Source organism: Mandrillus leucophaeus, unplaced genomic scaffold (assembly GCF_000951045.1).
Source record: "Mandrillus leucophaeus isolate KB7577 unplaced genomic scaffold, Mleu.le_1.0 Scaffold902, whole genome shotgun sequence".
NCBI classification, from domain to species: Eukaryota; Metazoa; Chordata; class Mammalia; order Primates; family Cercopithecidae; genus Mandrillus; species Mandrillus leucophaeus.
Genome location: NW_012109831.1, coordinates 418431 through 431390, shown reverse-complemented (window position 1 = coordinate 431390; position 12960 = coordinate 418431). Strand labels below are relative to the sequence as shown.

Below are 12960 nucleotides of genomic sequence, written 5' to 3'. Positions count from 1 at the left end.
CACGCCTGTAATATCAGCTACTCAGGTGGCTGAGGCAGGATAATCACTTAAACCTAGGAGGTGGAGGTTGTGGTGAGCCAAGATCACATCACTGCACTCAATCTGGGCAACAGAACAAAGATCCTTGTCTCAAAAAAAAAAAAGGTAGAAAAAAATTTAGATGCTCCCTAATCCTCAAAGGCTCAACAGCTACAGCCTGCCTTCCCCTCCCACAATGCTTCGGACCCGGCTCCTGGCATAGTCCCCCTCCACAGTGATGAAGCAGATGCCAGTGAACCACAGGGCAGTAACATGCGTACCTCACCTCAACCTGGTAACTTCCCTACTCCTACCAGGAAGTTAGGAGTCTGAAGACCAGCCAGACAATGACTGACTAGAAAATAGCTCACAACTAGAAAGCATGGTACCCAAAAGCAAGCTTTTTCCCTCTGTCCCCTCTCTGAAGTTCCTCAGACAACTGGCCTTATCTACAGTACCCAGAGCTGAGCCTAGCCTGCCAAATGGTTGACAGATAGGGCCAAGTCTTTCAGCCACCTCTCCACTAGAACCTCAGGGGTATACAAAGGAGCTCAACTCTCCCCAGAAGTTGCACACAATGGCTATAGACTCAGGGTCGCCAAGTCCACTGGGAAGTCCTGAAAAATTCTCTATAGTCGGAAGCTCCCAGCCACCCTCACTGCTTCCTAAGTACTAGCCTCTCTACTGCCATTCACATATACTGGAAAAGGCCAGGAAGTAACTACAGCCATATTCCCTTAATCCCAGAGAGAAGGAACAAGGAGTCAACACAAACTACTACTACAAGGTGTATGGACTTTCTTATCTCTGCTTTTGTTCTTGCAAGTACCCCCCACCTGGAATAACCACCAGAGCTTACATTTGCCAAGGTCTTATGACATACCAGGCACTGCGATAAGAGCTTTTTCTTTTTTTTTTTTTTTTTTTTTTTTTGAGACGGAGTCTCGCTCTGTTGCCCAGGCTGGAGTGCAGTGGCCGGATCTCAGCTCACTGCAAGCTCCGCCTCCCGGGTTCACGCCATTCTCCTGCCTCAGCCTCCTGAGTAGCTGGGACTACAGGCGCCCGCCACCTCGCCCGGCTAGTTTTTTTGTATTTTGTAGTAGAGACGGGGTTTCACTAGCCAGGATGGTCTCGATCTCCTGACCTCGTGATCCGCCCGTCTCGGCCTCCCAAAGTGCTGGGATTACAGGCTTGTGCCACCGCGCCCGGCCAAGAGCTTTTTCTTAATAATATCATTTAATCCTCACAATAATCCTATGAGGCAGATATTATCACCCCATTTTACTGATGTAGAAACAGAGATTCAACTAGTAAAGTAACTTGTTGAAGGTCACACTGCTGGTAAGTGGCAGAGTCAGGATATGAATAAAAGTCTCTAATTCTAGAACCTGTTCCCTGTGGAAGGAAAATGACATCTCAGGACCCCAAACTATGCCAAAGGGAAAAGTTAAGCTTGGGAACTAGTCATGCAAAAAACTGTCTTTCCTTTTGTTCCTAAACAGATAGCAGTAGACAGAAGGCCATGCCTCTCCCCAGGTGGCCTCCCTCACCCTGACAATGTAAATAAACAGCTCATCTTTACAGGTAGAAGACAAAGACAAGACTAGAAATCCTCTCTCACAGACAAATGTGTATTTGACTTCTTCCTCTACTCTTTATTTACTTAACTGTATGTAAAATGCAGATTTATTGAGCTGAATGCATAACTGATGGTTTCTCTTTCCCTCCAGCCTGCTCTTGCCCCTTTATGTGTGTTTGTGTGTGGTTTTTTTTTTTTTTTTTTTTTTTAGGGAGTAGTGCTCTTGTTGCCAAGCTTGAATGCAATCGCACCATTGGGGTGCGGTAAGTAAAGAAGCAAGTGGCTTTTTCACTGTTTACAAATTCAATTTTTTTTTTTTTTTTTTTTTTGAGAAAGGGTCATGTGTGTCTGTGTATATGTGTGTTTTTGTTTCTTTTTAATTTGTTTTTTTTGAGACGGAGTCTTGCTCTGTCACCCAGGCTAGAGTGCAGTGGCATGATCTAGGCTCACTGCAACCTCCGCCTCCTGGGTTCAAGAGATTCTTCTGCCTCAGCCTCCCGAGTAGGTGGGAGTACAGGTGCCTGCCACTATGCCCAGCTAATTTTTGTATTTTTAGTAGAGACAGGGTTTCACCATCTTGGCCAGGCTGGTCTCAAACTCCTGACCTCATGATCCACCCGCCTCGGCCTCCCAAAGTGCTGATAACAGGCATGAGCCACCGCGCCTGGCCATATGTGTGTTTTGAGACAGGGTTTCACACCCCATCATCCAAGCTGGAGTGCAGGGCGCAATCTCAGCTCACTCCCCGGGCTCAGCTGATTCTCCCACCTCGGCCTCCCGAGTAGCTGGGACTACAGGTGCACCACCACACTTGACTAATATTTTTATCTTTTTTAGGTAGAGGTGGGGTTTCACTATGTTGCCCAGGCTGGTCCCAAACTTCTGGGCTCAAGTGATCCGCTCACCTCAGCCTCCCAAAGTGCTGGGATTACAGGCGTGAATCATCGTGCCCAGCCCCCCTTTAAATATTGAAGTCCTCAAAAACCGCTTTGGAAAAAGCACAGGCTACAGATCCTACTGTAGCTTGTGTCTCTTTTTCCCCAGAGCATCCTCAACCTTGACAAAATAAATCTCTAAGTTAAGACTTTTCTCAGACACTTTCTGGTTTATATCCTCTAAACACTGCCACCCACCCTTCAAGGTCCTTCTTTAGTCCAGGGATACTATCTGGAGACAACAAAGCCAATCAGTCCCCAGCATCTCACTCTCCTCGGAGTTCTAAGCATTGTTTAAGCCCTCTTTTGGCAGACAGTATCTTGTATTTTGGTATCACAGGCTCTCCCTATCACTTGTCTCCACGGCAGCATCCTGTCTTCAGCATTCCCCAGTGACTAGCACAGCCCTTGGAAGGCAATACTCAGTGAAGAGATTTTGACAGATTTTCTCCTACCACCCAGACTGCTGAGAGTCAAGTACCTCGTCACATATGACCAGACCAACACTTCCTTTCTGGAGGACTCCAACATGAAGGCGGAAGGTCTCATACGAAATGATGAGGATGGGAGAAGGCACTCTGGCTCCACGCTGGTTCATGAATCCTTCTACAACAGAAAAGGTGTCAAGGGAACAATTCAGAATCTTTAAAAAAAAAAAAACCAACTCGACAGTTTTTTAATTTAGCCTGGAAACAACTGACTCCACTTCAACTATTTTCAATGGAAATTCTCTTTTCTGCTACCCCTGCATTGCCGTTCCCCCTGGCCATAAGTGAGCATACACATAAGAAAGCAGCAGGCTACGCAGGAGAGTGCAGCCATCTTTGTTAAGGCTCCATACCCAGTTTTTGGTCTATTTCGTCCTTAGATCCTCCATCGATGGCCAGAGGTTGGATCCTCCCTCCAAGCCATTTCCCAACCTCATTATACCAGTTCTTCACCAGGCTGGAAGGCGACACCACCATTGCCTTGTCAATTTCTGGCTTGCACTCTGGACTCTGACGCAAAAGTGTCCACATCAATGTGATGCACTGCAGCGTCTTTCCCAGGCCCATCTCATCAGCCATGATGCAGCCATGGCTGCCAGGGATGCGCCGACTGGTGACACACTCCCACAGGAATTTCACTCCCTAGAGAATAACAGCCTTCAGTCCACTTTGGCACCTACGCTGCTGCTGTCACAGGGATGGTAGTCTCCCAGGCTCAGCCCCTAGCCCACACCTCATTCCCCTCACCCTCATTTACCTCTCTCTGATGAGGCCGCAAAACCTTACTGAGAATAGGGTCAACAACCACATGGACAGGGAGTTTCTCCCTGAGAAAACACAGCAAAGAAAACAGTGTGCTCAGACATGGGCAAGGGAGCACCCTCAGGAAGCTGTGTCCTGCTGATCCAGAGGCAACAGAGGCAGCTGCCTAAGAGAAGACCTTCTTGGCTGATAAGTCATAAAACCATAGCAAATTCCTATTTTAGGAGTTAGAAAGTTAGCTCAGAGAGGAATGGGTTCCCTATGTCATCACCTCAATCACTCCTCCTCCTAAGTGAGCATCCTGGGAAGGCAGGAGGGGATGAGGAATGCCTACTCACTGGACATGACCACAGGCTCTTCCCCAGGCAGTCTCCTTCCCCAATCATCTACTCTCTGAAAACACATGCCAATCCTAAAGAGAAATCACACCAAAATACCCTCTACCCTCCCAAGTATGCATGCATGTACAGAGGACCAGAACTGCTTACAAAATACCAGTGCACATACTTGTCAAGCTTCAGCTGGTCATGGGCACTCAGCGGGGGAGGCTCATACAGAACCAAGGCATCTTTTTCCAGGGGGTCATGGAGGGCCCGGCGGACCCCAGCCCTTTTCAGGCCCAATGCCCGAGAGCCCAGAGGACCTACAAACCAATAATCATTCCATCACCTGAACCTATGTTTAGGAGCTCCAGCAAGCCCAACTCAAATACTTGTCCTTCACATAACATTTCTTGAGCTCCCATATGACCCTCTCTCTCTGAGAATGCCTCCAAACTCAGTTTGGGCATCTCTACACGACCATTATCCCATTCTGCTTTTTTTAGAGATGGAGTCTCACTCTATTGCCCAGGCTAGAGTGCAATGGCACAATCTTGGCTCACTGCCATCTCTGCCTCCTGGGTTCAAGCAATTCTCCTGCCTTAGCCTCCCAAGAAGCTGGGATTATAGGCTCCCGTCACCACATCTGGCTAATTTTTGTATTTTTTTAGTAGAGACAGGGTTTCACCATGTTGTCCAGGCTGGTCTTGAACTCCTGACCTCAGGTGATCTGCCCGCCTTGGGCTCCCAAAGTGCTGGTATTGCAGGCGTGAGCCACCACACCCAGCCCCCAGAATTACTCTGCTTTGAATCAGAGCTTTTCCTGTTTTATTTCTCCCATTCCATTACAAACTTCTGAGGTGCCAGGTCTGGTTCATTTCAACTCAACACAATCCTGGGAAGGCCTGAAATTCTAAATGGGGCTTTCATAGAGCTTTCTGAGAGCTCCTGAGAGCTGGCCACAGCCAAGCATAGTGTCTCAAGCCTGTAGTCCCAACACTTTTTGAGAGGTCGAGGTGGGAGGATCGCTTGAGCCCAGGAGTTCGAGATCAGCCTGGTCAACATAGTGAAATCCTATCTCTATTAAATTTTTAAAAAAGAAAAAAAAAGAGAGAGAGAGAGAGAAAGCTGGCCTCCCTACTCCTCCAAGCCCCGGTTTTAGCATCATGCTGTACCCTATATGAGACAGGGAAAAAACCTTAACAGAATTTAGGCCTCCCACACAGTCAGCCTCATAAAAGAGATGCTACTGAATGCACTTGGATTGAATGAAGCCCAGGTCCATCAGCCATCTTGGCCCACCAGGAACTTTCTGAGCACTGGGACACCTCTACCAAGAAGATGAGGGGCAGTTAGTCTTGGCAGCCCTTACTGAGGCTAACACAGTTTTCATGCAGGCCTCAGGAGGGTCACCCCAAACACAGCCACTGCTGGACTGGCACCTTCAATTCCCAGCTAAGCTTGTATTTACAAAAGCAGGTTTTTAATTTATTCAGGCACACATACATATGACTGATTTCAAAAATAGAAAAACTTCCATTTTACCTTGATAATTTGGAATGGGGACTTTGAAAGGCTTTGACAAAATGCTTCGAATAAATGCTTCCTAAAAAAAAAGGAGAAACAGGGATTCAGGACTGATTGGAGATGTTACGAGACAATATCATGATATGCTTCACATTAGGTTTGGTACAACAGCGTCCATCTTCGAGGCTTTATGTAAGGTTCTATAAGTATCCAGGGATAGCAGAAGGGCCCGGCCTCAGTCAACCATGAAGCTTAGAACCCATGAAACCATTCACTCATTAAAGATGCCAGTGAACATACCTAGCTCTTCCCTAGGGTATAGCACCTTGGAAAGCAACTACCACAGACTTAGCCAACCCGAGTAGAAACAGAGAATTCCAATGTCTGGGTTTAACCACTGTCATATAGGGCTACACCTTCCCAAGCATACCTCACATACCTCACAATTCTTTTTTTTTTTTGGCCACATCAGTTCTGCCTAATATATCTAATACTCACATCAGCCTCCTTGGGAACTAAACAGCTCATCAAAGAGTAGTGATAGTAGGAGAAATGGGAGCCATAGTATTAATAAAATAATATTAACAACACCAGGCCGAGCATGGTGGCTCACACCTGTAATCCTAACACTTTGGGAGGCCAAGGCAGGAGGATCACTTAGGTCTGGGAGTTCGAGACCAGCCTGGGCAACATAGCAAGACCCCTATCTCTATTTTTTAAATATATATTTAAAAATATAAATAAAAATAATGATGGCTACCAATGTATGCTAGACACAAAGCTAAGCCTCTTGCATTCATGTTACCATTTAATCCCAACAGCTGTATGAGGTCCATATATTACTGGTGTTCCCATTTTACAGATGAGCAAACTGAAGCTCAGGGTGATTAAGTCACTTTCTCAAATCACAAAGCCATTATAAACGCAGGACTTTCCCGGTTCTAGGGTCCTTATGTACTCAGTAGGCAATGTGGCCTCTCACCCAGTCTGAGTACAGCCATACAGAGCAGCCCAGACCCAGCAGCTTCCTGCCATGTAAAGCACAAGAGAAGGAACATGAGAAAGGGACATGAGAGAGAAGCTAAGCCCAACACTAAGGAAAAGCAAGTGGGACAAGGGTGACAGCAGGTAGACATGTGGGTCCTAGAGAGGTAGCACTGGTGACTCCTCCACCTAAGGGCAAGAAGCCTCTCTACAAGCACTTCTGCCTTGAACCAGCATTATTCCGTGGGCTATGGGGCTGGGGCAGGAGTAGAGAAGGCAGAAATATTAACACTGAACTACTTCTGACAGCTCCCATGGAAGTTCTGGTCCACACACACCTGAGCCCTTTGCGGAACTGTGATAGCCTATGAACCTCAACAAAACCAGAGCTGGAACCCAAGAAATCAAAGAGAAATAAAGAGCAGAGACTCTGAAGGTAGTTTTAATGGGAATATATTAGTGGAAAAAGCAGTAATGAAAAAATGTCCCTTCTAGCAAAAAACATAGTCTAGTAGGAAAAAAAAGCAAGCTTGCTCTGATATTTTTACCTTTGTTTTCTGACTCATTTCTTCACACATCATAAATGTCTAGAAACTCAAATGTACTTTATTTGTTTTTTGGGTTTTTTTTTTTTTTTTTTTGGAGACGGAGTCTCACTCTGTCGCCCAGCTAGAGTGCAATGGTGTAATCTCAGCTCACTGCAACCTCTGCCTCCCAGGTTCAAGCAATTCTCCTGCCTCAGCCTCCCAAGTAGCTGGGACTACAGGTGCACGCCACCACACCTCACTAATTTTGGTATTTTTAGTAGAGACAAGGTTTCACCATGTTGGCCAGGCTAGTCTTGAACTCCTGACCTCAAGTGATCTGTCCACCTTGGCCCCACAAAGTACTGGGATTATAGGAATGAGCCATCGCAACTGGCCTCAAATGTACTTTCAATTAAAAAAAAGTAATGAATTTTTTTTTGATATTAGAAGACAGAAAACGAGTATGTAGAAAGGAACTTCCTTATCACACTAAATAACATGACAATATCACACTATGACAATATCACACTAAGTAACATAACATGAGGGCAAAGTTGGCAAAAAACTCAAATGCTTTTGTTTATTTGCAAGCTTCTTTGCATGTGAATAAAATCCTTTATTGACTCTTTTTTTTTTTTTTTTAAACAGACAGGGTCTCACTTTGTCGCCCAGGCTGGAGTACAGTAGTGGTGATCATACCTCACTGCAGTCTCTAAGTCCTGGCTCAAGGGATCTTCTCACCTCGGCCTCCCAGAGTGCTGGGATTATAGGCATGAGCCATCATGCCCAGCCTTTACTATTTTTGATTAGCATGACTGTAACTATGAACAGCAATGATAATCATTATGAAAGATGCTAACAAAAAGGACCCTTGGCCAATGCAGTGGCTCATGCTTATAATCCCAGTGCTTTGGGAGGCTGAGGTGGGAGGACTGCTTAAGTCCAGGATTTTGAGACCAGTGTAAGGCAACGTAGTGAGACCCCGCCCGACACACCCCCTAAACAAAATTTAAAAATTACCCAGGCACTGTGGCACTCGGAAGGCCGAGGCGGGAAGATCACTTGAGCCTAGGAGTTCAAGGCTGCAGTGAGCTATGATTACACCATTGCACTCCAGCCTGGGTGACAGCAAGACCTGCCTCAAAGGGAAAAAAAAAAGCTACTCTTTTTTTTTTTTTTTTGAGACAGAGTCTCTCGCTCTGTCGCCCAGGCTGGAGTGCAGTGGCCGGATCCCAGCTCACTGCAAGCTCCGCCTCCCGGGTTTACGCCATTCTCCTGCTGCAGCCCTCCCAAGTAGCTGGGACTACAGGCGCCCGCCACCTCACCCGGCTAGTTTTTTGTATGTTTTTTAGTAGAGACGGGGTTTCACCGTGTTAGCCAGGATGGTCTCAATCTCCTGACCTTGTGATCCGCCCGTCTCAGCCTCCCAAAGTGCTGGGATTACAGACTTGAGTCACCGCGCCCGGCCAAAAAAGCTACTCTTAAGTCAAATGAGAGGAAAAGGAGATGGACCCTAATTTTCTTTTTAATATGGCATCAATTCTAAAACAGAAATATTTTCAAAATTATCAGTATAGAAGGCTAGATTTGAGGCTCTGAGTATCCAAGAATGTATGCTCCAAATTTAAAAAGACTTTCAGTAGAACACAGGAACCATAGGTTCTGCAGGGAGAACTACAGGCTTGCATAACTGGCAAGGAAGAATGTGGAGACCCCTGGCCAAAAACATCTGAGGGCTCAGTCTGCAAAATGGAATGGTTGGCCAGGCACAGTGCACGCCTGTAATCCCAGCACTTTGGGAGGTCAAGGCAGGCAGGTCACTTGAGGTCAGGAGTTCGAGACCTGCCTTGCCAACATGGTGAAACCCCCTCTCTACTAAAAATACAAAACACTGAGCTGGGCATGGTGGCGGGCACCTATAATCCCAGCTACTTGGGGGGTTGAGGCACAAGAATCACTTGAACCTGGGAGGCGGAGGTTGCAGTGAGCCAAGATCGCGCCACTGTACTCCAGCCTGGGCCATAGAGCAAGACCCTGTCTCAAAAAAAATTTAAAAATAAATAAATAATTTTAAAAAAAAAGAATGGCCAACCTTCAGGGATCTGGTCTGGTGACTGACCAGTCTTTATAGGAGAGCATGCTCTCATTCTCTGTTCATTCGGTTACTGATAATTCATATCAGTCTTTCCTTCTGATAGATGACAGCATCCCTCCTCCCCACCAAGGTTAAAGCTTCCCATTTCTGCAGAGAATCACTCTGTTATGACTGATCACTCTTGTATCTCAGCCTCTCCCTCTACTAGCTCTTACCAGTATTTAAAATGGACTTAATTATCTCCTATCTTAAAAATAAATATTCATTTGATTCCTTATCTCCTCCCCTCCACAGGCAAACTTCTACTAAGTTTATATAGCTCCCCTTCTTTCCTCCCACTCTTCCTGTCTTCTGCCCCTTCCACTCTGGCCAAGATCACGAATGGCCTACATGACCCTAATTCCAATGGACATGTATCTTACTTGACGAAGCTGGCCACTCTTTCTCAAATATTTTCTGCCTTTGACTTCCATGACACTACTCTCCACCTTTCCGGGATCTCATCTTTAGTCCCCTAACGAGCTGTTTTTCCTCTGCCTTTTAACCCTCACCCCACTCCCAGAGCTCAGTGCTCCCAACCAGCTGCAGTGACACACATCTGTAATCCTAGCACTCTGGGAGGCCAAGACAGGAGGATTGCTAGAACCCAGGAGTTTGAAACCTGCCTGGGCAACATAGTGCAACCTGGTCTCTACATATCATTTAAAAATTAGCCAGGTGTGGTGGCGCACGTCTGTGGTCCTAGCTACTCCAGAGGCTGAGGTGGCAGCAATACCCGAGCCTGAGATTGAGGCTGCAGTGACCCGTGATCGCACCACTGCATTCCAGCCTGGGCGACACAGCGAGACCCTGTCTCAGAAAAAAAAAACAAAGTCAGTGCTCCCCAGGGCTCAGGGTTTAGCCCTCAGATCTTCTGACTACACATTCACCAATCCATTTACCAGGTATAAAATATATCTATGCTAATGAGTCCCAGATATATTTCTAGTTATACCTTACTCCACATCCACATTTGCAAACGACTGCAGACCTGGATCTCCTGTAGAGACTTCAAAATCATCATGTCTAAGGCTAAAGTCCTCATCTCCAAGGCCACACTATGACTCTTGTGAGCCCCAGGCACTTTTGCCTTTGGGGCCCCTTCCTCCATTAAAAAAAAAAAAAAAAGGCCAGATGCAGCGGCTCACGCCTGTAATACCAGCATTTTGGGAGGCCAAGGTAGGCAGATCACTCAAGGTCAAGAGTTCAAGACCAGCCTGGCCAACATGGTAAAACCGTGTCTCTACTAAAAATACAAAAATTTGCCAGGCGTGGTGGCAGGTGCCTGTAATCCCAGCTACTCAGGAGGCTGAGGCAGGAGAATAGGCTGAACCTGGGAGGCGGAGGTTGCAGTGCACCAAGATCACGCCACCGCACTCCATTCTGAGCGACAGAGCAAGACTCCCTATGAAAAAAAAGAAAAAACAAAAACAAAAAAGACTGCGTTGGTATAAAGATAAATATAATAGTATAATCAGGCTAGATTACTATGTATTATTTTTCTTCTGATTTTTTATTTTATTTTATTTTTTTTGAGATGGAGTCTGGCTCTGTCGCCCAGGCTGGAGTGCAGTGGCCGGATCTCAGCTCACTGCAAGCTCCGCCTCCCAGGTTTACGCTATTCTCCTGCCTCAGACTCCCGAGTAGCTGGGACTACAGGCGCCCACCACCTCGCCCGGCTAGTTTTTTTGTATTTTTTAGTAGAGACGGGGTTTCACCATGTTCACCAGGATGGTCTCGATCTCCTGACCTCGTGATCCGCCCATCTCGGCCTCCCAAAGTGCTGGGATTACAGGCTTGAGCCACCGCGCCCAGCCTTTCTTCTGATTTTAAAAGGAATTAAAGACCACCATTGCTCTCTAAGTGCAGTGTTAGCTCACCAAGCTCCAGCTGAAGGAGAATGGAGGTAAGTAAGGTGGTGAGCCAAGATAGCACCACTGCACTCCAGTCTGGGTGAGAGCACAAGACCCTGTCTCAAAAAAAAAAGGAATACCTAAGTATATCACTGTGAGTAGAAAAATAGGGGACAGAAATCAGGTATTGCAGTTTTTCCACCATTTTTATTTTTTGTGTGAATTTTTTTTTTTTTTTTTTTTAGATGGAGTCTCACTCTGTTGCCAGGCTAGAGTGCAGCGACGCGATCTCAGCTCACTACAAGCTCCACCTCCCGGGTTCATACCATTCCTCAGCCTCCCAAGTAGCTGGGACTACAGGCGCCCACCACCACGCCCAGCTAATTTTTTGTATTTTTTAGTAGAGATGGAGTTTCACTGTGTTAGCCAGGATGGTCTCAATCTCTGATCTCCTGACCTCGTGATCCGCCCACCTCAGCCTTCCAAAGTGCTGGGATTACAGGCGTGAGCCACCTTGCCTGGCCTTTTGTGTGAATTCTTAATATAAATGTAGCAATGTAAAGCATTAATACAAGTCAAAATGTTTCCGTGAACAAGTTTCAGCACTTCAATTCTATAACAATTATAAACAAACCTGTTCATATCTTCTGGACAATGGATTTTTTAAAATACAATTTCTTATTGACAGCAACTAAACAGTGTTAGTAGCATTCTTATCACACAGCAGATTCTACCCATTAACTATACTTTTCTGAATTTTCCTATATGCAAGTATTTTTTTTCCTTTTGAGACAGGGTCTCTGTCACTCAGGGTGGAGTGCAGTGACAGTATCATGTGTCACTGCACCCTTGACCTCCTCAGCTCAAATGATCCTCCCACTTCAGTCTCCAGAGTAGCTGGGACTATAGTCACATGCAACCACATACAGCCAACTTATTTATTGTTTTTTAGAGATAGGGTCTCACTATGTTGCTCAAGTTGGTCTCAAACTCCTGGGCTCAAGTGATCCTCCTGCCTCGGCCTCCCAAAGTGCTGGGATTACAGGTATGCGCCACCATGCCCAGCCTGCAAGTACATTTTTAATGTTGTCTATCTTCTGTTCTGTTCCTGTAACTTTGCTATTAAAAGACAATAGCTTTTGTATAATACATTCAACTTCATGGGCCCCCTGATTACAGTGCCCGCCATCTCCCTCCCAGCAAATGCCATTCCTCTTCTGCGTTCCCTGTCTCAGCAAATGGCACCACCATCCATCTACCTTGCCCAAGCCTAAAATCCCAACTTCATCTTCAATTTTCCCTCTCCCCACATGTAATCAATCCCAAGTTTTTCCACTGGTCATTTTTAAGTATCTCTCAAAATCCACCTACTTCTTCCCATTCCCCATTCCCCTAAAACCCACGTCCAGGGCATAATTATCTCTTGCTTGGCCACCTGCAATAGCTTTCTCACTAGTTTCCCTACCTCCAGTCTCTCCGCATCCAAAAGATATTCTACACTGCTATTACCTCCCACTCCCACTTAAAACACTTCTAAAGCTCTTCAATGACCTTAGTCCAGACTCTCCTAGCATGGCTTCTGAAAAAAAGCCTTCCACTGTTAGCCTCTGCATACCTCTCCAACTCTCATCTCTCACCACCATCCCCTAACTCCCCACACTCTCTTTTCAGTACCTGCCTCTATTGTTGCCAGGCTTTCCAATAAGCTGTTCCTTCTATTAGAATATTTTCTACTCCTGGCCGGGCACGGTGGCTCACGCCTGTAATCCCAGCACTTTGGGAGGCCGAGACGGGCGGATCACGAGGTCAGGAGATCGAGACCATCCTGGCTAA

The 12960-nt window shown here is 46.2% G+C and overlaps 1 protein-coding gene across 2 annotated transcripts in view; it reads right to left on the bottom strand.

The window, feature by feature from the left end:
• RAD54L (RAD54-like (S. cerevisiae)) overlaps positions 1-12960 on the bottom strand; it is a 36003-nt gene that overhangs the window by 14328 nt on the left and 8715 nt on the right. For both annotated transcript variants that reach the window (XM_011969772.1, XM_011969773.1), the window contains exons 5-9: positions 5648-5708; positions 4290-4425; positions 3778-3847; positions 3374-3662; positions 3014-3138 (exon numbers count right to left, since the gene is read on the bottom strand). In XM_011969772.1, the coding sequence (XP_011825162.1) occupies positions 3014-3138; positions 3374-3662; positions 3778-3847; positions 4290-4425; positions 5648-5708 (681 nt within the window). The remainder of the gene's footprint in view (positions 1-3013; positions 3139-3373; positions 3663-3777; positions 3848-4289; positions 4426-5647; positions 5709-12960) is intronic.